This window comes from Cavia porcellus, unplaced genomic scaffold (assembly GCF_034190915.1).
Source record: "Cavia porcellus strain 051 isolate PalLab524CR breed Dunkin Hartley unplaced genomic scaffold, mCavPor4.1 scaffold_17, whole genome shotgun sequence".
Classification (NCBI taxonomy): domain Eukaryota; kingdom Metazoa; phylum Chordata; class Mammalia; order Rodentia; family Caviidae; genus Cavia; species Cavia porcellus.
Genome location: NW_026947500.1, coordinates 60,458,623 through 60,483,586, shown reverse-complemented (window position 1 = coordinate 60,483,586; position 24,964 = coordinate 60,458,623). Strand labels below are relative to the sequence as shown.

At 36.1% G+C, this 24,964-nt stretch overlaps 1 protein-coding gene across 1 annotated transcript; it reads right to left on the bottom strand.

Moving 5' to 3' along the window:
- Positions 1-299: 299 nt before the first annotated feature.
- LOC100720425 (olfactory receptor 8H1-like) lies at positions 300-1,247 on the bottom strand. Its single transcript, XM_003467882.2, has one exon. It carries the CDS (start codon positions 1,245-1,247, stop codon positions 300-302), a length of 948 nt encoding a protein of 315 aa, XP_003467930.2.
- Positions 1,248-24,964: the final 23,717 nt, after the last annotated feature.

Here is a 24,964-nt window from a genome sequence, read left to right as displayed (position 1 = left end):
TGCCCTCGACCATTGTTACTGTTATGATTTCATTAAATTATGTGGATCGTACATGAGAAATATGGCAGATATAGAATCTACATGCTGAGATCTTGATTTTAAAGGCATTTCTCACAATATCTCTATTTTAATCTCTGCAACGTAGAATGACTTGAGAAAATTTAAATATTGAGTATTATGTTTGTTAACTAATGTAGAGCTGCACAGGAAAATAACAAGAAAAAATTTCAAACCATACCACATACTATCTTACTTAAAAAAAGGAAAAACAAAACAAATGTTAATGCTCACTTTCACTGTTATTTTAATTGACAGGTATCTTCTATCTTCTTCAGGACTCTAATAACTGCATTTTTCACTTCTTTGTTTCTGAGACTGTAGATGAGAGGATTCAACATTGGGATCACAATCGTGTAAAACACAGAAGCCACCTGATCCTTTCCCAAGGAGTAGGATTCTTTTGGTTTTAAGTAAGCAAAAATCATTGTGCTGTAAAAGATGGTGACTCCCAGGAGATGAGAGGCACAGGTAGAGAAGGCTTTTTTCTTCCCTGCAGTGGAATTAATTTTCAGGATAGTGAAGAGAATGGACATATAAGATACACACACAGTGATGAGAGACATTATCATGGTGGATCCACCAAAAATGAAAATAATTATTTCAACCTCATAAGTGTCACTGCAAGACAAAGCTAAAATTGGAGATGTGTCACAAAAAAAGTGCTGGATGACATTAGAGTTGCAGAAATCCAATCTGCTCATACAAACTGTAATCACGGTGGATTCCATAAAACAAATTGTATAGGAACCAGCAAGCAAGCAACGGCACAGTCTTGTGGACATGATGACTGGATAGTGCAGAGGACTGCAGATAGCTACATAGCGGTCATAGGCCATGGAGGAGAGAAGAAAGAATTCAGTGCCAGCAAAGATGATAAAAAAGAGCATTTGAGTGAAGCAGCCCAAGAAGGAGATGGTTTTTCTGGATGCCAGTAAGTTCTGTAAGGTTTTAGGGGTGATAACATTTGAGTAGCTGAAGTCAAGAAATGACAGGTGAGTGAGGAAAAAGTACATTGGGGTGTGAAGCTGGGGATCCAGGCGAATTATTAGTATCATTCCTACATTCCCCAGCACTGTGACCAGGTAGATGAAGAGGAAGAGCAGGAAGAGGATCAGCTGCTTCTCTTCAGAATCCGCCAGTCCCAAGAGGATGAAGTCATGCAAATATGTGATGTTCCTTCTATCCATAGTTAGAGTTTAACAGTATTAAGATATCAAAGTTTATATTTAGCTTGAGTGACTGAAAAGTTTTGTTTATAGGAATGACCCAGTGTTTTTTTTTTTTTTTTACAAGTAATGACTCTTTCTAGAAATCTACAAAATTTTTGCTGAATAGGAGCAAAAAACCCAATTGTAAGATAATAGAAGGTTATGGGTGTAAATTAATATTTGATTTTGATATAATAAAATTATTTCCTCTGGAACTAGTTATGATATGACACCAGCCTAAATGCTTCCTTTATTGACACATCTAATTTACATAGAAAGTCTCCCTCATAGTCCCTGTTATTTACAGACCTTTAGATCACAAGAAGGGTTCAGAAAAGAAATTTTATACAATCAAAGCAAGTAGTACTTATCAATGAATTCTACAGAGCTATTTTTCCTTCTGATATCATGCTAACAGTTCTTTACTATTATTTATATGTTGTTTCAGCAAAAACAAGAAACAATACACAATATACTCTACTGAAAGAAACATTACTTTTTATTCTCATTTACTTCTTAAGTGTTATTTGGAATTAATCACAGATCAATTTTACATTTTAGGAAGGTTAAGTGAGGCACTAAGCACATATAACATAAAATACAGAATTGTTGCCTATAGCATAACAGAGAGAGTACAATATCTTTCTAAACATGAATACATTTGTAATTATACCCTGTTTCTCCACATTGCTGGGAAAGGCAGTTTGTATCCTTAGACTCAGGAAACCATTGTTCCCAAGGAAAGAAAATAAAACAACTATAGAAGAAGCAAAAAAAAAATGTTTCAAAGTTACATTTTGAAGAGTTTTATCATCTCTATTTTCTTGAATCAAACATTAATATTACTTCAGTAAGTTTCAAATATATGTATATGTACACCCTTCTAATAATATCTCCAATTTATTTTAACTTTTATAAATACTCCAGTTAAAGAGCAGTACTTACTGTTAGCCAAAGTTTGTGAAAATTTTTTTCCAAATTTATCTGTCTAGAAATTTGAAAGTTGCACAAGTTTTCTGAAAGAAAATCTGATAAGTAGGGTGCTGAAATTCTCTTTGATATGTTTTTCTTGATATAAATCACATATATACTGTTATATTTGTGATTCACATTATTTGTATATTTTTGTTCATTTTTCTTTTTAAATTCTGTGGTGAATTAAATCATCCTTGAAGATATTGTCAGGTCTTGATCCAATAGATGCTTTACAGGGATTCCTCTATGAAAATTATCTCAGTGATCAACTGTGAATTTATCCAGAGCAGTGTGTTGTTGCTTCTCAGACTGGTGTCTCCAGGGTGCACCATAGGCTGAGCACTCAGGCTGGTGCTGCATTTGGTCCTCCTCCGGGCCCAGTAGCCAACGATGGAAACTTGACATGATTCCAAGGGTCAAAGCACTAAGAGTAAATGAAGAAAACTGTTTCTCTTTCCCCTAGGACATTACAGAAATTAGAATTGAAATATTATCTCAGTATATTCAAGTTTTTAGGGAAAATTTATTTATTTACTTTTTAACATGACATAATTATTTAAATCTGTAAATAATACTTCTTAAACTGAATAGTTGCCTGTCAAGGTTGATTTTTACTTTTGTTTTGCTTTTTAAAATTTTTCTTGTTATTGTTTTCACTAAGTGTAGATGAAATTTCTGGACATATATTTGATGACTCACATTATCATGGATGGAATGATAAACATTTTCATGAGGAAAATTTTGTAAGTAAAAATATGATTTTATCATTAGACCATCTTGTCCAGTTTGAGTGGCTAGCCAGACTTAAAACTCAGAACCAATTACAAATTAAAGAGAATGGAGTTTTGGAAATGACTATTCTTCATTTGTGAGAAACAAGAAAATAAAAATTGAGAAAAATAACGGGTCTTGAAGAGGAGACAGCTGCAAGCCTTTGCTTCTGGACTTCATGTATTAGGATTAGGGAGCCTACTTCATGGGACCACTTTGCCTGTCTTTGTCTTGATCTTCATTCCCAAGAGCCTAATCCAGGCACCTTTGCCTAACTGCACATTCCTTTTGGTGGGCTTTGACTTCTTCCTGCCCCTTTGTGATGCATAAAATGGTGTGTGAGTGTGTGTGTGTGTGTGTGTGTGTGTGTGTGTGTGTGTGAAGGGATGTTAAACAAGGTAACACTATAGGAACAAAACTAATAGCTTGAATCTTTATATAGTTACACACACACACACACACACACACACACACACATATTATACTTCCTTGTGGGCCATCAATACTGGAGTCCAGAATTTGCTCTAGGATTCCTGGGGATCAAGTTCTAATAAAAGAGGAATATGAAAATCACACTGTCTTTTTTGTGCTATCTCGTTTCAGCCTCTGTCCAAGAGGGAGAAGTCATCCCTGGAAGTCTGGAGAGAGAGCTTTGTGCCTCTGTTGTGACTCTACCAGGTTTTCCAGGGGAGAGATGGGCCACACCTGCCTCTCAGTGTCCTCTACTTTTGGCCATGTAGGTTATGGGAATGCAAAGTCTATTCTGTGTGTAAGGCCTGACTCTAGCCTAGCTCCTGGTTGTGTGACTGGCCAGTATCTCTGTGCCGCCCTGTTTACTCTGTATCCCTCCAAGCAGAGAAGATGGGCTGGGACACTCAGGGCCTTTTTTCACTGTCATTTCCCTGCTTTTTATGCAGAAGCAAAGGAACCTGGGTCTTAAGTGATAGCTCCTGACACAACACTCTCTCAGAAAAGAAGGAATTATCACTGTTGTCCAGTTCACTTGGCTGAACTCTTTTGCCTTGTGCTCAGACTGTGCCCTTGTTAGGAGTACAAGGGAAAACTCCTAGGAGTATCCTGTGGTATTTCTGTTACTGCATACAGAGAAGTTCCCCTCCTCACAGATCAGCCATTCACTCACTGCCACATGGATTCATTCTGTTGATTAGCTTTTATATAGCAAAATGCCTGGGTTAAGCCTGGTTCCTGGTTCACATAAACCGCAATGGAATACTTTCCTATGTTCCTCTATCTAGACATGGAGCTGGGTATCTCTTGATTTGCACAAATATGCTCAATAAAATTATTTGTCTTATATGAGCAAGTAAAGTGAAGGAAAAAGAGAGGAAATGTGCTGGCAGAGTATTAGTGATGATGAGGGATAGACAAAGTACAGAGAACAATGGAAATTAAATGACCAAGATGCCATATATATATAAACTGACTGCCCCAAAGAGAAGTAATAATTTTCCAGGATGAATATAGACTAATTTTTTTTAATGTTCTGGAATGCTTTGTGAGTGGTATCTCTTGTCTGCCACTTTCCATCCCTCTCTTACATAAGTTTTATGAAATAAATTTTCATGCTTATTCTAGTTAATATCATTTTGCCTCTTATATTTGTGTAGAAACTCTAGAATAATTAAAGAAATATTTTCCCATTTGTAAATAATAATGTACATTAATATGAAACATTATATATGTGACAAGTATGCTGATACTTTATATACATCAATGCATTGCTTTCTGCAGTAAAATCTCCACAAAATTTTTGTACTGTTGTCTTTTCTCTCAGATGAGAAAACTGCATACAAAATTTTGAATGCTTTGCTCAGTGACACAGAGTTCTTTAAATTGATGTCTATATGGGAACCTAAAGTATACGACAGTCAAAGTCCTATTTTTAAGCATTTTTTTGCAGAAAGAAATGAAGGAATTGACTAATTTAAAAAATTTTTAAATTTAGTTGTTCAACATTGAAAGAATACATTAGGAAATACTGATTATTTTATTAAATTCATGAGAGAAATGAAATGGAAATTCAAATGCATTTACAAGGATTTGAAGTAATGCTTTTCACTGCATTTGTACTTCATGCCATTCTTAAAGGGTGTGGTGTTTACAGGTTTTTAGATTGAGTTAATAGGATACAGGCAAAAAACATAGTGAAAGTGATGAAAGAGGAGGGCCATGTGTGCTGGAACATGCCTGTAATCCCAGTACTTGGGAAGCTGAGGCAGAAGGACCACTGCAAGTTCAAAATCAGCCTAGGCTATGAAGTGAGCTCAAGGTCAGCCAGAACTGCATATCAAGACATTGTTTCCAAACAAAACAAAACAAAACAAAACAAAAAATATGTATTGCAAATAGTGACAAAAATTTTAAAAAATTAAAAAAAGAAAAAAGGAGAAAGTAGGTACAAAGGAAATAAGCAAAAGAAATCACAAAACAAATAAGCAAAGTGGTAGGGATTAGTTAGAATTGAACTGATGTTGAGGAGTTCTTATGAAACTACACTGGTGTAGAGTTATCCATAGAATGGAACCTCGAGGTTGCATCAATGAATGAAATATAAAGAAATGTAGAAAGCATGTAGAAAGCTACAGTGAAGCTTCCCGTATCTTTTTGGAAAAATCAAGTTAAAAAGCCTGTTCACCCTTCCTGTGAGTTTACAGAAAACATGTTCGGTCAGGGAAGAATACAAGAAGCTAGTGTGCCCTTTCTATGAGCCACACAAACTATACAGTGCCCAGGAAGAAAGAAGCCAGTTTGCCCTTCTCATGAGCTGACCAGAACATGGGCTGAGAATCAAGCACCCTGTCCACCCACCCACTGTAAGCTACTGACTAGTATGAAGGACAAGCTGAGTGGATACTAAAATGCTTGTAGTTTTTGATTGACTTTGCAGGCCTAGGACCACTAGTCTGAGCCTCTGTTAGAAAGAAAATATAGCAAATTTGGGGAGTTTATCTCTGTCTTATTTTTCTTTTTTAAAATTTATTTTTATTTTTTATTTTTAAAGAGGGTAAAATTAAACGTAACAAAGCAGATCATAAGATAACAATGTAGGAGATACAGATTGCAAAGCAAGAAAACTGGAGATATTCACTGTCTAACATATTGTCTCTTGTTTTCTTTCAAATTGTCCATTTCCTCACATACAATGAATTCATACACAACACAATAGTATACAACTGAGCAGAACAGGATTATGAATGCATTTTAGGTCTTCAAAACCAGACAATAAAGAAGTCAACAATGGCTGCCATATGTCTCTCATTCTCATCAAAATAACTGTCCATACCTTCATGTACGTTGAAATTGAACAAAACAGATTAAAATCACTCTGAATAAAGAATAATAGTATTGCTGGATTTCACATCATGATACTATGGAATCAGTACTGGGTATCTTAGTGTCTCTTTTTCTTCAAAGTTGCTGTTCATTTCATTGTGCATTGCATTATCAATTCTCAGAAACTTTTTAGAAGTTCTATGCATGCACAAGTCTCTACATGTATACACGTCCTTTCTGCAGTAGAGGGAAAAACAAAACAAACCAAGATAAAACAAAACAGATTCCTATTAAAACACGAAACAAAAAAACATATAAACAACAATAGCAAAGAGCCCAGAACAGTGAGAGTATAGGCATTCAAAACAAGGTTGTATGAGGATAACCAGGGTTGTTATTTTACATAATGATCTTCAAGAGTTACAAGTATACAATAATATGCACAATTGTTCCAATCCTATGAATGTTAACTATTGTGTTCCAAGAACTTATAGAGTTTGTAGCACAATCATCTTAGCTATCCTAATTTATATAATTTCATATAAATTTAGATATTTTATATATTTGTATAATTTTAGATATTTTCCCTTCCTTTTTCTTTTTCCTCATTTTCCCTGAGATATTATTTTTACCCTTTAAGCAGATTCTTAGCCTTACACTATAATTATTGAGTTTTTGGTCTTATATACTCTTGTCATTTCTTACACTAGGGAGACTATATGGTATTTACACATGTGAGTTTGATTTATTTAACTTTTGAGTATGGTCTCAAGCTGCATTCATTTACTTTATAAATATCTCAAACTGGTCATTCTTATAGCTGAGTAGTACTCCATTGTATAAAAATACCACATCTTTTTATCCATTCCTCAGTTGATGAACACTTAAGTTGTTTCCAAGATCTGGCTATTACAAATTGTGCTGCTATAAACATGGGTGCACATATATCACTGTGGTATGATGTTTTCAGTTCTTCTGGTAATCTGCCCAGAAGCAGGATAACTGGGTTTAAGGGGGATACCAAACCCAACTTCTTGAGAAACCTCCAGACTGAACTCCACAGTAGTTGTATCAGTCTACACTCCTACCAACAGTGTACAAGAGTTCCTTCTTGCCCACACCCTCTCCAGCATTTGTTGTTGGTAGTTTTTTTTAATGCTGGCCATTTTTTTTCTGCAGTGAGATGGAACTTCAGTATTGTGTTAATTTGCATTTCTCTAATGATCAATGATGCTGAACATTTTTCATGTATTTATTTGCATTTGTATTTCTTTATCTGAGAATTGTGTATTCATCGCAGATACCCATTTTTGGAATGGGTCTTTGAATTTTGAATCTGATTTTTTTCACTTCTTTATATATTCTAGACATAAGGCTTTTGTCTGAGGGACTATTTACTAAGAATTTCCCAATTTGTGGGTTTTCTTTTGGCTATGCTGGATATTTCTTTCGACATGCAAGAACTCTTTAATAGGAAGTGATCCCAGTTATTGATTCTGTGAAGTATTTCATGTGTGGTTTGATTCTTGTTCATGAATTCTATACTTACACCTATATCTTCAAGATTTTTACCTACTTTGTTTTCCAACAAATTTAGTGTTACTGTTTTAATATTTAGATCTTTTATTCACGTAGAGTTTGGTTTAGTACATGGTGATAGGCATGGGTCTAGTTTTAGTTTTTGGCATATGGAGAGGCAATGTTTTCCAGTACCATTTATTAAAAAGACTATCATTCTTCCAGTGAATGTTTTTTGCCCCTTTATCAAAGTTAAGGTGGCTAAGTGTGTTTGTAATTGCAGTTACATCTTCTAATCTGTTCCACTGATCTTCAAATCTGTTTTTATTCCAATACCATGATGATTTTATTACAGTAGCTTTGTAGTATAACTTCAAGTAAGGGATTGTGATGCCTCCTGCCTTGCCATAGTTGCTTAGAATTTCCTTTTATATTCTGGGTCTCTTCTGGTTCCAGATGAATTTTAGGAGTGATTTCTTTAGGTCTCTGAGGTATTCGAGTAGTATTTTTTTATGCTTTTATTTCTCCTATAATTCTTACTACTTTTTACACTAGAGACACAATGTGATATTTATAAATATGATTATTTATTTTACCTATAAGGATAGTCTTAATTTGCCTCCATTTGCCTATGAAGGCCTCACAGTTATCCTTTTTATAGTTGAGTAATACTCCATTGTATAAAAATACTGCATATTTTTCATCCACTCAGCAGTTGATGAGCATTTTGGTTGTTTCCAAGATTTAGCTATTACAAATTGTGCTGCTATGAACATGGGTGCACATGTATCACTGTGACATGAGTTTTTCAGGTTTTCTGAGAAAATACCCAGGAGGGGAATAGTTGGATTGAATGGAACTTCCAATCCTAGCCTTCTCAGAAATCTCCTTCCTAATTTCCATAGTGGCTGCACCAGTCTACAGTCCCACCAACAGTGGAGCATTGTTCCTTTTTCCCTGTAGCCTGGCCAATATTTGCTATCAGTTGTTACCTTGATGGCAGCTATTTTTTGCAGAGTGAGATGAAATCTCAATGGTGTTTTAATTTGCATTTCTCAAATGACCAGTAATGGTGAACATTTCTTGATGTATTTATTTTTCATTTGTATATCTTCATCTGAGAACTGTGTGGTTTATCTCAGATGGCCATTTTTGAAGAAGGTCTTTGAATTTGGGGGACTTGATATTTTTCAAATCTTTATATGTTCTGGAAATAAGTCCTTTGTCTGAGGGATTGCTGGCTATAATTCTTTCCCATTCTGTGGGATTTATTTTCACTCTGTTGTTGATTTCTTTTAAAGTTTCTCTTTTCAACAATATGATATCCCAGTGGTTGATTATTTGAAGTGTTTCCCGTGCAGTTTGCATTTTTTTGATGAACTTGTTTCTACCCCTATATCTCCAAGAGTTTTACCTACCTTGTCTTCCAGTAGATTTAGTGTTTCTGTTTAATATTTAGATCTAGATACATTTAGATGTTAGTTTGTTCATGGTGATATGCATTGGTATAGTTTCAGTCTTCAGCATGTGAAAAACCAATTTTTCCAACACCATTTATTAAAGAGCCTATCCTTCTTCCAATTAACATGTTTAGCCCCTTTGTAAAATACCAGTTTGGTGAGTGTCTTTGTAGTTGTTCTTGAATCTTGTAATTTGTTCCATTGATCCTAAGTTCTATTGCATTGCCAGTAGCATTATGATTTTGTCACTGTTGGTTTGTAGTATAGTTGTAAGTCAGGAATTGAGATGCTTCCTGCCTTGCCATTGTTGCCCAGAATTAGCTTTACTATTCTAGGTATCTTCTGTTTCTAAATGAATTTTAGGAATGTTTTCTCTAGATTTGTGAGGTATGTTAATGGTATTTTGTTTGGGATTGTGTTAAATCTGTATGAGTTTTGGAGTATGGTCATTTTCAATATGTTGGTTCTTCCTAGCCAAGTGCAAGTGATATCCTTTCATTTTATAATATCATCCTCAATATCCTTTTTCAGCATAATTTTCAGCATATATGTGTTTTACATTCTTAGGTTGATTCCTAACTATTTCATTTTTAGATGCTATTGTGAAGGTTGATATTTCCATAGTTTCTCTCTCAGTGAGATTTTTGTTTGTGTACAGGAATGGTATTGATTTTTGAGCACTGACTTTGTATCCAGCTACACTGCTGAATTACCTCTAGTAGTCTTTTAATGGAATTTTTTGGGTCTTCTATATAAAGTATCATGTCATCTGCAAATAGTGAGAATTTAACTTATTCTTTTTCTATTTTGTATCTTTTATTTCTATCTCTTATCTGATTGCACTGACTAGTATTTCCAGAGGTATATTGAATAGAAGTGGTGATAGTGGACATCCTTGTCTTGTTCCTGATTTTAATGTGAAAGCTTTCAGTTTTTGTTCATTTAATATAATGCAGCTGTTGGTTTGTCATAGATGGTCTTTATAAAATTGTGGTAGACACGATGTATTCCAAGTATCTGAAGGGTTTCTATCATGAATTGGTTTTGGACTTTATCAGAAGCTTTTTCTGCATCTACTGAGATGATCATGTAGTTTTGTTTTTGGCTTTACTGATATTGTGTATTACATTTATTGATTTGCATATATTAAACCATCCCTGCATTCGTGGAATGAATCAAACTTGGTCATGATTTATAATCTTCTTGATGATTTGCTGCATTCTATTTCCAAGTATTTTATTGAGAATTTTTGCATCAATGTTCATTGGTGAGATTGGCCTAATTTCTCCTTTGCTTGGATCATTTTCTGGTTTTGGTATGAGAGTAATTCTTGCTTCCAGGAATAGTTTAGGGAGGATTGCTTCCTTTTCAATTCCATGAAACTTTTTAAGAAGCATTGGCATCAGATCTTCTCTAAGTTTCTTGTAGAATTCAGCCATGATCCATTAGGACCTGGGCTTTTCTTTGTTGGTAAATTTTAAATTATGTTTTCAATTTCAATAAATGATATTGGGTTATTTAAAATTGCTGTATCCTCTTGGTTAAGCTTTGGTTGTTCGTATGTTTCTTGAAATTTGTCCATTTCTTCTATGTTTTCCACTCTCCGAGAGCAGACATTTTCAAAGTAGGTATTCATGATCTTTTGAATTTCCATGAGATCTGTAATAATTTCCCCCTTATCAGTCCTTATTATGTGAATTTAGGTTTTTCTTTCTTTTCTTGAGAAGGTTAACTAGAGGTTTGTCAATTTTGTTTATTCTCTCAAAGAAAAGCTTTTTGATTCATTAATTCTTTGTATTATTTTAGTTTTGATTTCATCAATTTCTGCTCTAATCTTTATAATTTCCTCTCTTCTTTTAGCTTTGGGTTTAACTTGCTCTTCTTTTTCTAGACGCTTGAGATGAAGCATTAGGTTGTATATTTGTGCTCATTCTATTTTCTTGATATGACAATTTATTGCTATATATTTCCTTCTTAAGACTGCTTTCATTGCATCCCACAGATTATGTGTTATTTTTGCATTTTCATTGAATGGTAGGTATTGCTTTATTCTTCTTTAATTTCATCTGTAGTCCAATTGTTGTTCAAAAGGTTGTTATTTAATTTCCATGTATTTATGCAGGTTTTGCAATTTCTTTTGCCATTAATTTCCAATTTCAGTGTGCTATGGTCAGGTATTATGCATGGGATAATTTCAATACCCTAGCATTTACTTAAGAATGTTTTATAGTATAATATATGGTCAAAATTTTGGAGGATGTTCCATATGCAGCTCAGCAGAATGTGTATTGTGGTGTGGTTGGGTGGAACACTCTGTAAACATCTACAAATTCCAAATGCTCCCAGGTATGATTCAGTTCTATTTTTTTGCTAGCTTTTTGTCTAGTTGATCTATCTCTTTTTGATGATGGGGTATTAAGGCCCCTTGTTTTAACAGTGTTCTTGTGTATTTGCTTTTTAAATGTCCATTATTAGTATTTGTCTTGTATAGTTGGATCCTCCTGTATTTGGTGCATATATATTCATAATTGTTAGTTCTTCATCTTGAGTTTTTCCACTAATGAGTATGTAGTCACATTTTTATCTCTTTTAATCATTGTAGGGTTGAAGTTCACAATGTCTGCAAGTAGAATAGTTACCCCTGTTTTGTCTGGGTTCTTGTTGCATGGAAAACTGTTTTCCATACTTTGACTTTTAATCTATGAGTTTCCTTTTGGGTCAGATATGTTTCCTGCATTCAGCATATTGAAGGACCATGTTTCTTGATCCATTCTGTCAAACCTTTTCTTTTGATACGTGAATTGAGGCCATTTATATTTATGGATATAACTGATAGGTACGGGCTCAGCCTTGCCATGTTATGTTCCAGTTGTTTGCTTTCTGCATTCCCCCTTTGTTTAATTGCTTGTCCTCATGGTGGTTTCTTTCTGTAGTTATTCTGGGGTTTGTGGTCATGTGTATCTCTAGTATGTCTTTCAACACTCTTTCTAGGGTTGGTTTGGTATACACGAATTTCTTCAGTTGTTCTTTATCATGGAAGTACCTTGTTTCTCCATTAAATTTATTAAAATTTTATTTAAAAGGAAAAAGAAAAAACAAGACAAAACAAAGTGGTAAAGGTACAAGTAATACAGAGCTACAAAAAAAAAAAACAGTAAGAAATCACCAGTTAATAGATTACATATTACCATCTTAGAGATAGTTGCTCAAATCACAGTATCAAAGCATACAAAGTGGACATTCAAACAGTGAGACTGCAAACAGTTGTGTTCAAAGATCCAACCAAAAACATTAATATGGTCAGCTATTTAACACCCCTAAACACACTTGCAGTTGTATCCTTTAGAGCACTTTTTTTCCTTTCTTTTTTACAACAAAATTTACACATTTTGGGTTTTATTACTCCTTAGTTCTTATTACTTTTTTTGGAAGAGAATAAAGTCAAATATGGCAAAACACAGCTGTCAGTCAAAACCAAGGGTAGACATAGCTCATGATGTAAAAACAGAGTACAAGATTATCAACAATGGTTACCATAATGCCTCTTGCTTCCTTAAAAAGAATTGTTTATCTCATTAGGTATTAAAAAGTTGAACAAAACAGTAGAGAACAAGACCAATAAAATCTAAACCTTGTAAACATTACAGGACTTCCAAAGAAGATAACAGTCAAATCAGAATGGGCATCCTAGTGAATCTTATTGCCTTCAAAGTAGTAGCCTATACCCTCAAATGTGATACTATCATACAGAATGGCACAGAGTCTAATCAGTCAAAACAAGATAGTGGGAGTATTACAGGACTTCAAATCAAGTTAATAGGAAATCAAAAAAGTTACTATAATATATCCTGCTAATTTTTTTAATTTTTCCCCTTAATTAAAAAATCATAAAAATAACTAAATAATTTTTTAATGAGTAAGGGAGAGATTGAGATAAGGGAGGACATAACAACATGACAATACAGGTCAAGGCATGACAGTTTCAGCAACCTAGTGCTTCACCACCAAATAACCCAACTTAATAGTAGTTACCATGGTGTCTTTTTCCTTGAAATATTTGAATATAACTTCATATACTATAGCTTCAAACGTATCAAGTCAGTGTAAAGCCATTCAAGTGGAAGAAAGCATTGTAGGGTATTTAGAACCAGCTAACAGAAGACGAACAATGGTTTCTATATTATCTCTTTGCCTATAACAATTTTTGTTTATACTATCATGTATAATATAAGCCAGCAAGATACATCATGATAAAACCAATGGAAACAGAAGAGTCATAGTTTGGTGGGGCTTCAAAACAAGATGATAGTAAATCAGCACTAGCTATTATGATGACTTGTTTTCTTCAAAACAGTTGTTCATTTCATCACAGGCCATAATATCAAGCAGCCCAGAATAAAACCATTCCAATTAATAAGTGAAACTTTATAAGGCTTCAAGGTCACATAATGTGGAATCATGATTTCCACATAGTTTTATATATTTGAATCATTACTTACATTAGGGAAACTATTTGGTATTCACACATGCAAGATTGATTTATTTCACTTATGAGTATGGTCTCAAGCTATGCCCATTTATTGATAAATATCTCAATGTGATCCTTCTTTATAGCTGAGTAATACTCCATTGTATAGAAATACCACATCTTTTTTATCCATTCCTCAGTTGATGGACACTTGGGTTGTTTTCAAGATTGGCCAATTACAAATTGTGTGGCTATAAACATAGGTGCACATATATCACTGTGGTATGATGCTTTCAGTTCTTCTGGGAATAGGCCTAGATGTGGAATAGCTGGAACAAATGGGACTTCGAATCCCAGCTTTTTGAGAAATCTCCAGACTTACCTCCACAAGGGTTGTAACAGTATACACTCCCACCAACAGTGTAGGAGAGTTCCTTTTTCCCCACAGCCTCTCCAGCATTTTTATTGTTGGTTTTCTTGATCCTGGCTATTCTTCCAGGAGTGAGATGGAATCTCAGTGTGGTTTTAATTTGCATTTCTCTAATGACCAATGATGATGGGCATTTTTTCATGTATTTATTTGCCATTTGTATTTCTTCATCTGAGAAGTGCGTATTTGTCTCAGATGCCCATTTTTGAATTGGATCTTTGAATTTTGGGGGTCTGAGGTTTTTTAATTCTTTATTTTTTGTTTTAGACAAAAGTCCCTTGTCTGAGGGGGAGTTCACTAAGATATTTTCCCAGTTTGTGGGTTTTCTTTTCACTATGATGGAGATTTCTTTTGATATGCAGAAACTTTTTAATAAGAGGTAGTCCCAGTTATTGATTCTGGGAAGTATTTCCCATGTGGTTTGAGTCCTGTTCATGAATTCTCTACTTACTCCTATGTCTTCAAGGTTTCTACACAATTTGTCTTCCAATAGATTTAGTGTTTTTGTTTTAATATTCATATTCTTGATCCATTTAGATTTTAGTTTAGTACATGGTGATAGGCATGGGACTAGCTTTAGTTTTTGGCAAATGGAGAGCCAGTTTTTCCAACACCATTTATTAAAGAGACTGTCGTTCTTCCAGTGAACCTGCTTTGATCCTTTATCAAAGATTGGGTGGTTGAGTGTGTTTGTAGTTGTGGTTGCATCTTCTAATCTATTCTATAGATCTTCGGCTCTGTTTTGATTCCAGTACCAAGTTGATTTTACTACTGTTGCTTTGTAGTATAACTTCAAGTCAGGGATTGTGATGCCTCCTGCCTTGCCTTTGCTGCTTAGAATTGCCTTTGCTATTCTAGGTCTCTTCTGGTTCCAGATGAATTTTAAGGAGTGAGTTTTCTAGATTTATAAGGTATGTTGATGGTATTTTTATTGGGATTGCATTGAATCTGTATAACAGTTTTGAGAGAATGGCCATTTTCACAAAGTTTGTTCTTCCTGTCCATGAGCAAGCGATGTGTTTCCATTTTCTGAGATCATCTTCAATTTCTTTTTTCAGTGTGTTATAATTTACACGGTATAGGTCTTTCACGTCTTTCATAAGAGTAATTCCTAAATATTTCATCTTTTTACTTACTAGTGTGAAGAGTGTGGTTTCTATTATTTCCCTCTCTGTGATTTTGTTGTTCGTGTATAGGAATGCTATTGATTTCTGAGTATTGATTTTGTATCCACCTACATTACTGAATTTATTTATTATATCTAAGAGTTTTTCAATGGAGTTATGGGGGTCTTCTATGTAGAGTATAATGTCATCTGCAAACAATGATAATTTAACTTCTTCTTTTCCTATCTTTACCCCTTTTATTTCTCTTTCTTGCCTAATTGCTCTGGCCAGTACTTCCAGTACGATATTAAATAAGAGTGGTGATAAAGGACATCCTTGTCTTGTGCCCGATTTTAAAGTAAAGGCTTTCAATTTTTGGCCATTTAGTATGATACGGGCTGTTGATTTGTCATAAATGACCTTTATTATATTGAGGTAAACACCATCTATTCCGATTTTCTGTAAAATTCTTATCATGAATAAATGTTGGACCTTATGGAAGGCTTTTTCTGCATCTATAGAAATGATCATGTGATTCTTACTTTTGGCTTTATTGATATGGTGGATTACATTTATTGATTTACATATGTTGAACCATCTCTGCATTCCTGGGATGAATCCCACTTGGTCATGGTGTATAATCTTGATAATTTGCTGCATCCTATTTGCCAATATTTTATTGAGGATTTTTGCTTCTGTGTTCATTAGGAAGATTGGTTTATAGCTCTCTTTTTTAGTTGGGTCTTTCTCCGGTTTTGGTACTAGAGTAATATTTCCTTCCAGGAATGACTTGGGAAGGATTGATTCCCTTTCAATTTCATTGAATAGTTTGAGGAGTGTCGGCATTAGGTCTTCTTTGTATTTCTTGTAGAATTCTGCTGTGAATCCATCTGGGCCTGGACTCTTCTTTGTAGGTAAGGACTTAATTACATTTTTAATTTCATTAACAGAGATTGGGTTATTCAGCAGTTTTACATCCTCTTGATCTAGCTTTGGTACTTCATATGTTTCTAGGAAGCTGTCTATTTCTTCTGTGTTATCAAATCTTTGAGAGTAGAGGTTTTCAAAATTGGTGTTGATGATGTTCTGTATTTCTGTAGAGTCTGTAGTGATTTCACCTTTGTCATTTCTTATTGCATGAATTTGAGCTTTTTCTTCCCTTTTTAAAAATAGGGTTGGCTAGGGGCTTATCAATTTTATTTATTCTTTCAAAGAACCAACTCTTTAATTCGTTGATTCTTTGGATTGTTTTCTTAGTCTCTATTGCGTTGATTTCTGCTCTGATTTTTATAATTTCTTCCCTTTTTTGGCTTTGGGCTTGACTTGCTCTTTTTTTTCTAGCTATTTGAGTTGGAGCATTAGGTTATTTATTTGTATTCATTTTGTTTTCCTTATGGGGAACTCAGTGCAATAAATTTTCCTCTGAGGACGGCTTTCATTGCATTCCACAGATTCCAGTAAGTTGTATCTGTATTTCATTTTCTTGTAGGTATTGTTTAATTTCTTCTTTAATTTCCTTGGTGACCCACTGATTACTCAGTAGTGTGTTATTCAGTTTCCATGTGTTTGTGGGATTTTTGCAGTATCTTTTATCATTAATTTCTAATTTCACAGCGCTATGATCTAATAACATGCAAGGGATGATTTCAACTCTTTTGCATTTGTTTAAATATGTTCTGTGAGCCACTATATGGTCTGTTTTAGAGAATGACCCATGTACTGCTGAGACGAATGTGTATTCTGATGTTGTTGGGTGGAACATTCTGTATATGTCTATCAAGTCCATTTGTTTGCAGTTGCGATTCAGTTCTGTTTTTTCTTTGCTCATTTTCTGTCTGGTTGATCTGTCTCTTGGTGTCAATGGTGTGTTAAGGTCTCCTGGTTCAATTGTGTTACTGATAATTTGAATTTTCACTTCTGTTAATAGTTAATATATAACTGGGTGCTCTGGAGTTTGGCGCATATATATTTAAGATAATTATATCTTCCTCTTGGCGTTTTCCCTTAAGCAGTATGTAGTGACCTTCTTTATCCTTTCTAATCGTTATTGGCTTGAAGTTGACTTTGTCTGCAAACAGAATGGCTACTCCTGCTTTTTTTAAATTCCTGTTGTGTGATATATTGTTTTCCATCCCTTGACTTTCAGTCTGTGAGTATCCTTCTGGGTTAGATGGGTTTCCTGTAAACAGCTTATGGTTGGATTTTGTTTCTTGATCCATTTTGCTAGTCTGTTTCTTTTCATTTGTGCATTGAGACCATTTACATTAATGGTTATAACTGTTATATGTTGGTTTATTGTTGACATGTTATCTCTCTGCTGTTGCATCTTTATCTTTCTGTTCTCTTTAATTATCTGCTTTGCTTAGTAGTTTTTTTCCTTTGTGTATCTAAACTGTCTCTCAATATTTTTTGCAGGGTTGGCTTGGTGTTCATGAAGTTCTTCAGCTGTTCTTTGTCATGGAAGTATCGTATTTCACCATCGAGTTTGAATGATAGTTTTGTAGGGTACATCAGTCTAATTTGGAAATCATTTTGGTTTAGGATCTGGAGTACTTCACTCCATGCTCTTCTTGATTTTATTGTTTGTGCTGAGAAGTCTGCTGTGATTCTGATAGGTTTTCCTTTATAAGTAATCTGTGCTTTCTCTCTGACAGCTTTTAGTAATCTATTCTTTTGTTGGATTTCTGGGATGGTGATTATTATATGTCTGGGTGTGGTATTATTTTGGTTATGATTATTTGGAGTTCTAAATGCTTCACTGAACGTGATGTCAGTTTCTGATCTCATGCTTGGGAAATTTTCAGCTATTACTTCTCTAAATATCCTCTTGACATCCTTTATGTTGTCCCCTTCTTTTTCATTAATCCCTCTCAATCTTATGTTGTTTTTCTTTGCATCATCTTGCAGTTGTTGAATTGTTGTTTCCTGTTTCCTTGTTGTTTTTAAAAGATGTTTCCTATCCTGTTCACTAAGTTCAATCCTGTCTTCAAGGTCTGAAATTCTATCTTCACTTTCATTGAGGTGGTTTTTACAACTTTCAGTGGAGTTTTTTATTTCCTGTATATCTCTGTGCATCTGCTTTATGTATTCTTTTTGTTTCTTATATTGCTCATCTATGGATTCTATCTTTTTGTTTAGTTCCTCCAATTTTTTAACTGTGCTTTCTTCAGATATATTCAGAATCTGTTTCATTTCTTTTATCATTTTTTCTTTTATCTGGGAGATTATTTCGAATCTGAGTTCCTTTAACGCTTCCTGGAGTTGCTTGTTTATTTCAGTAGCTATTATGTCTGATATTTGAGGTTCATGGCATATATTTTCTTCTATGTACATCACTCCTAGGGTTTCTTGAGATGGGTTGGAGGTTTGAGGTTGTAATTTGGTGTTTCATTTTGTCATTTTCCTATATTCTGTGCTTCAAGTGTTATTCGAAAGCTTCCTCAGAGTCTGTTGGAAATCCACTTCTATGTTCGCAGCTCCTGGGACCTTGGCACCCAGTTCCCCCATGCAGCTGGTGTCTGGAACCAGTGACCGTCTTCTGCCTGTTTAGAACTCTGTAGTTCCAGATAAGCTGGGCTCCAAGGACACTGTGTGCCCACCTGCTTGCTCGAAACTCCATAGTTCTCTGAGTGCAGCCAGAATGGGGAGGCAGATGTAGGTGCCTGGGGTCCACTTAGCCACTTCACTGCACCTGAAAGCCTAGAGGGTTCCGAACATTCTGGGCTTTGAGCAGAGTGCACTGCATAGTTACCACAGGCTTCGGGGCCTCTGGAACTGGTGATGCTCACCTGCTTGCTGAGAAATTCACAGTCCTCCAGACACACGGGGAGGTGGATGCAGGTGCCCCAGATCTGCCCAGCCCTTACTCTGCACCCAGACGGTGCAAGAGTCCCAAATAGGCTGGGCTCCAGGGATAGTGTGCGGCCACCTGCTTGCTGGAAACTCCACAGTTCTCCGAGCACAGCTAGAATCTCTCCATTAAATTTGAATGAAACTTTTTCTGCATATATCATTCTGGGTTGAAAGTTATTTTCTTTTAGGACTTGAAAATACCTCACTTGAAGCTTGTCTTGACTTGAGGGTTTGAGCTGAAAAGTCTGCTACAATTCTAGTGGGCTTTACTTCATTGGTGAGTTGTGTCTTTTCTCTAACAGCTTTTAGTATTCTGTTTTTATGCTGCATGTCTGGGATCTTTATTATATTTCTGGGTGTATATTAATGTTGGTCGCTATTGTTTGATGATGTATGTGCCTCAGTCATCTGTGTATTATATTTTGCTCCATATTTGGGATATTTTCTACTATTCCTTCTGTGAATACTTTAGTTATGTCATTTGCATCGACTCTAGCATCTTCACTGATGCCTCTTAGTTTTATATTGTTCTCTTGGCATCATCTTGAAGCTTCTGGATTTCATTTCATGATGCTTTGTTATTTTTAAAAGTTCTTTCCTTTCATCATCACTCATTGTGATCCTATCCTTAAGGTTTTAGATTCTATCCTCTGCTTCATTTAAACAGTTTTGTGAGCTTTCAATAGAATTTTTGTTTCTTAGATGTCTATTTGAGTTTGTTTCATGAATTCTCATTTTCTATATAGTTAATTCAAGGTTTCCCATGCTCCCATACTTTTAAAAATCTGTTTCTTCTCTAGCTGCACTGAGCAACTTCTTTACTAAGGCTATTATTTCTGTTTTTACATGAGACATTACTTCTAATTTGATTTCCTCTATAAACTCACGGAGTTGTTTTTTATTTCACTTGCTATCTTTTCAGAGATTTCCAGTGTGTTACTTTTGAAGTCCTCTATTTCACTGTCTCCTGTACTTACTCCTTGTAGACTAGATGTTTGAGATTGCATTTTGCTTTTTCATTTTGCCATTTTCCCGTTTTAGGTTAATATTTGGTCCTTCAATCCCACTAGTGTCAACTGTTGATAGTATTTATCTTGGCGTCCTACTGTATGGTTGATATTTGTTCAGTTTCTGGGTCCCACAATGAAGAGGTGGTCCAGTCACCTGAATTTCTCCTGCAAGGTCTGCTGGATGTTCTTTCTAGGCTTACAAGTCTTGGAGTACTGATTGAAGTCACCCCTAGTTCCTGCTGTTATGATGTTTTCAGATTGTTCAGAGTCACCAGATCTCCCTGTTTGTAGTGCTCATCTTGACTGGGACCCTACTGTGTCTCTGGGTGTCCCACAGTCCCCTTTAATTTTCTCCAGGTTGAGGGAGGCCTTGTTGATACTCTCCTAAACCTTCCATGATATTCTCAGTGTGGAGAAAGAACTCATCTACCCACTTTCCAAGCTTGTCTATGTCCTACTTCTGGAAGGTGCTTCGCTATTGTTCCTGTTTACTCACTGAAAGGGTAAAACTCTATTTCTGTTTTAGGGTCAAACTTATCTCACTGATTGAAGCCTGCTGAGTTCTTTTTACTGAGCCTTCCTTCAATACTGTATGGTTAATCCACTGCAGTCCAAGTTCTGGGGGGAGATGTGGGAGCAGATGTTGAACAGCTATGCAAGGTCCAGGAGGTGGGGCTGTCCTGGATAGCAGTGGTGGGACTGCAGGGTGGGGTACATCATAGGTTGGAGTTCCTAGGTCCCAAGGTATGTGGCTATGATTGCAGGGCAGAGGATGGGCCTGGTTCTGTCCTGGCCCTGTCTGCACCTCTGGCTGGAGTTCCCAGGTCTTGCATGTTCATCTGCAGTGCTAGCAGGAGTCACAGGAGGGCTTTGGGTCTAGCATAGCCATGTGTGCTGAAGTTCCCAGGATCTGAAAGATCATCTATCTGCAGGGATGGTGGGAGTTGCAGGATGGTTCTGGGTCTAGCCTGGCTCCATGCATTCCACTGGCTGGAGTTCCCCGGTCCTGCAAGGTCCTCTGCAGAGAAAACAGGACTCACAGCATGGGTCTGGGTGTAGCAGGGCTCTGTGCGTGCCTCTGTCTGAAGTTTCCAAGTCCCACAAGATTGTCTGCAGACATGGTGGGTGTCACAGGAGGGGCGTGGGTCTAACTCAGCCGCATGCACACCTCTCTCTGGAGTTCCCGGGTCCTACAAGATCATCTCCAGATGATAGGAGTTTCAGGAGGGGCCTGGGTCTAGTCCAGCTCTGTGTGCACCTCTGGATGGAGTTACTGGGTCTCATGAAGTCATCTGTAGAGGCAGCTGGAGTCGCAGGAGGGGCCTGGGTCTAGCCTGGCCCTATGTGTGCCTCTGGCTAGAGTTCCCAGATCCAGTGAGTCTGTCTGCCTTAAGTTTGTTTCTTATACTCTTCATTCAGAGTTTCTATATTTTTGCTTGTTCCTCTAATTTTTTAACTATGTCTCCTTTATACATGTTCAACATTTCTTTCATCACATTTATCATTTCTTCTTTTAGTTGGGAGACCATTTCTGATTTGAGTTCTTTTATAGCTTCCCTGAGTTGTTTCTTTACTTCAATTGACATCATTCTAGGCATTTCTGGTGTGTGGCTTATATTTTCTTCTGCATCCATGTTTCCTAGGCTTGCTTAGGTTGGGCTGGAAGTTTGAGGTTGCATTTTTCTTTTTTGTTTTTTTCATTTTCCTATATTTCCAGGTTTGGAGGGACGTTTCAAGGCTTCCCTCATGTACTGAGAATCACCTGGCCCACTTTTGGCTCCCAGGGGAAGACAGAAGGCACCAACTAGCTGCTTGGAATTTGCTGGGTGTGGGCCAGTTAGGCCTGTGGAGCATCTCATGGGACCTCCTGTGATTTCAGACATGGGATGTGGTCTTACCACCAGGGAGTGATGTCCCCAAGATTCCCTGTGTGCTGGGTTTCAACCCACATGTTCTCTGGGCCCGGGACTCAATTCAGGCCCCTCCTAGCTTCTTGGAGTTCACTGGACATGGCCTAGTTAGTCCCGCTTCAACCTCCCATTTGTCCTTGGGTGATTTCAGATGTGGAGTGTGGTCTTATTGGGAGTGAAGTTCCAAGGCTTCCCTGTGTGCTAGGTTTCAACCCTCTCATGCTGTCTTATTTTTCCCATATTATTTTGGGGGGAAGTACCAGGAATCAAATTCATGACTATGCACTTGTAAGGCAGGTACTTATGCCACTGAACTAAATCCCCAGCCCTTCTAGCTTGCTTTTCAAATACAATATTGTTCTCACTGATTTGTTCTGATTTGTTTTGTTCTATTCAATGTTCTGCTTCGATTGGTTTTATCCTGTTTTGTTTTATTTCATTTTACTATGTCTGATTGCATGGACTACTATTGTGAAGATAACAAGGTATTATCATAGCCATTGTTGATTTCATATTATTCTGTTTTGAAGTTTTTTGCAACTTTTACTGTTTTGTTTGGCTCTATGATTTTGTTAGGTTTTCTTCTTTTTCAAATAAAAAATATTTTGAATTAAACTGTGAAAACATAATTATCTGTAGGTCTAGCCCATGTTTAGGTTTGCAAATATCAAAATAATCAAAATTCCAAAGAAAAGGCCCCCTAACAAGGACAATATGTAACATGTGTTACATTGAGCAAAGAGTATGGCAAAATGTAGCTCCAGGAAGACAGTAGGATCATCAGTTAGATTACCAATAAGAAATGAATGTTAATGCCAATCATGAGCACATAGAAAATCAGAGAGTGTGGAGATGAAAGGTGATGTTTCACCTCAGAGGTATCTTTGGAATTCACTTTCAAAAACACATCAGAATGATGAAGAAAGCCTGGTGTTTCAAACCTAGGCATTTATAGTAGTATTCGTCTAGAGATACAGAGTCTTCAAAAACAATTTTCTAGGTGAAGTTGACTCTTTCAGGAAAATAGTACTACTATCTGTAGAGTGAAATATGAAAACACAAAGGAGAAAGCAAAGGGGCCCTGGTATGGCCCAATAGAAGAGAGGCATGAAATATCTTGGAGTCTGTTCAGCTCCCCCTCTCAGGACCCCTATGTAGAAGGTCTCACAGATTCCCACAAGATTTGGAAGGCATAAAAGGATGCAACCTTTGGTGTTTCAATGCACCTGGTTGAATGTGTGCCTCACCATCCATGCTGCACCCTTGGGATCTCATTGCATAGAGACCTCCAGCCTGGATTTCCCACTTCAGCACCCTGATGTTAGCACATTCCCCTCAGCCTCTTGGTTTCCCTTTCTCTGTGTCACAGCCACTATTCTCTGGGGCTCCCTCACCCTGGAGGAATATCACTCCCTAAAGAGAAAAGGCTTTTGGGTCCCTTACCTATAACAAATTTTTAAGCTATTACTTTTATCTCATGATTGTGACTTTCCTCATTATCTGTTTTGAAGATTCCTGTGAGGATTTTTGCAATAATTCCTCATTTAGTGCTTTTTAAGAAGAACTTTGTTTCTCCTTCAGTTTCGCTAGGGAAAATAATGGAAGTTTGCAGTGATTTTCTTCAGACTTAAAATACATTAGTTCAAAGCCAATAGGCTTTCAGTTTCCATTTGAAAAATCTTTTTTGCCTATGAGTTAATAATTGTTAGTAATTTAGCATTCCATTGTATCCATTTTTTATATTGTGTGTCTAAATGTCTTGGTAATTTGAGTATGCTACGAGGAGTTTGTTTTTTCTTTCCTTTTCATTATTACAATAACTTTTCCACATTTTGGATATTATTACTCTTTCAGGTTTTGTTATTATTATTGTTATTATCATACACTTGGGAGACAGTATGATATTTATAAATGAGAGTTTAATTCATTTCACTTATGAGTATAGTTTCAAGTTGCCTTCCAATTACCTACAAATGCCTCAAGATTATCCTTTCAATAGCTGAGTAATATTCCATTTTATAAAATTATGTATCTCTTTTATCCAATTTGTGGTCCATGGGCATTTGGGTTGTTTCATGCTTTAGTTATTTTGAATTTTGTTGATATGAACATGGGTGCACATTATATTGCTGTGGCATGATATTTTCAGTTTTTCTGGGAAAATACCAAGAAGGGGAAGAGCTGCATTGAGTGATAATTCCAGTCCTAATTTTTTGAGGAATCTCAAGACTGATTTCCACAGTTTTTGCACCAGTATACACTTCAAAATGTCTATTTTTTTGTCTTTTTCATTTTTATCGGTACCGGGGATCGAACTCATGACTGCCTGCTTGCAAGGCAGGAACTTATGCCGCTGAGCCTAATCCCCAGCCCCCCCGCCACTCCAAAATGTCTATTTTTGATGAAGTAGTGTATTTGTACCATGATTTCCTCCTTGATTCCTTCTGTTCTCTATTGTTTCATCATGGATCTTATTATATATTTAAGCACTTGATCAACTCAACTTATTTGCATCATGTTTTGTGTAATTGATCATAGTCAGTGATGCTTTTTAAAATTCTTTGAAATTTCTTCTGCTGCAATATCAGTGTCATCAATTTTTAGGCATTATGAAATTTAAGTCAGACACAGTACTGCCTTGTTTTCTAATAATTAATTGTGTGTATACATGTGTGTGTATGTGTGTGTGTGTGTCTGTGTGTGTGTAAGGTTAAAAATCACTGTGAATGAAGAGTGGAAGATTTATTCTTTGGTGTTCTTTTGAGTAAGTGGCTTTGTCTCCATGATGTCTCTTTTGTGATGGGTTTCTTAGCATGAAAACATATGAATGACTCCATGGTAATCAATACTGACATTAGATAGAATCATTAGCATTGCTTTTGAGGACAGAATGGCAACCAAT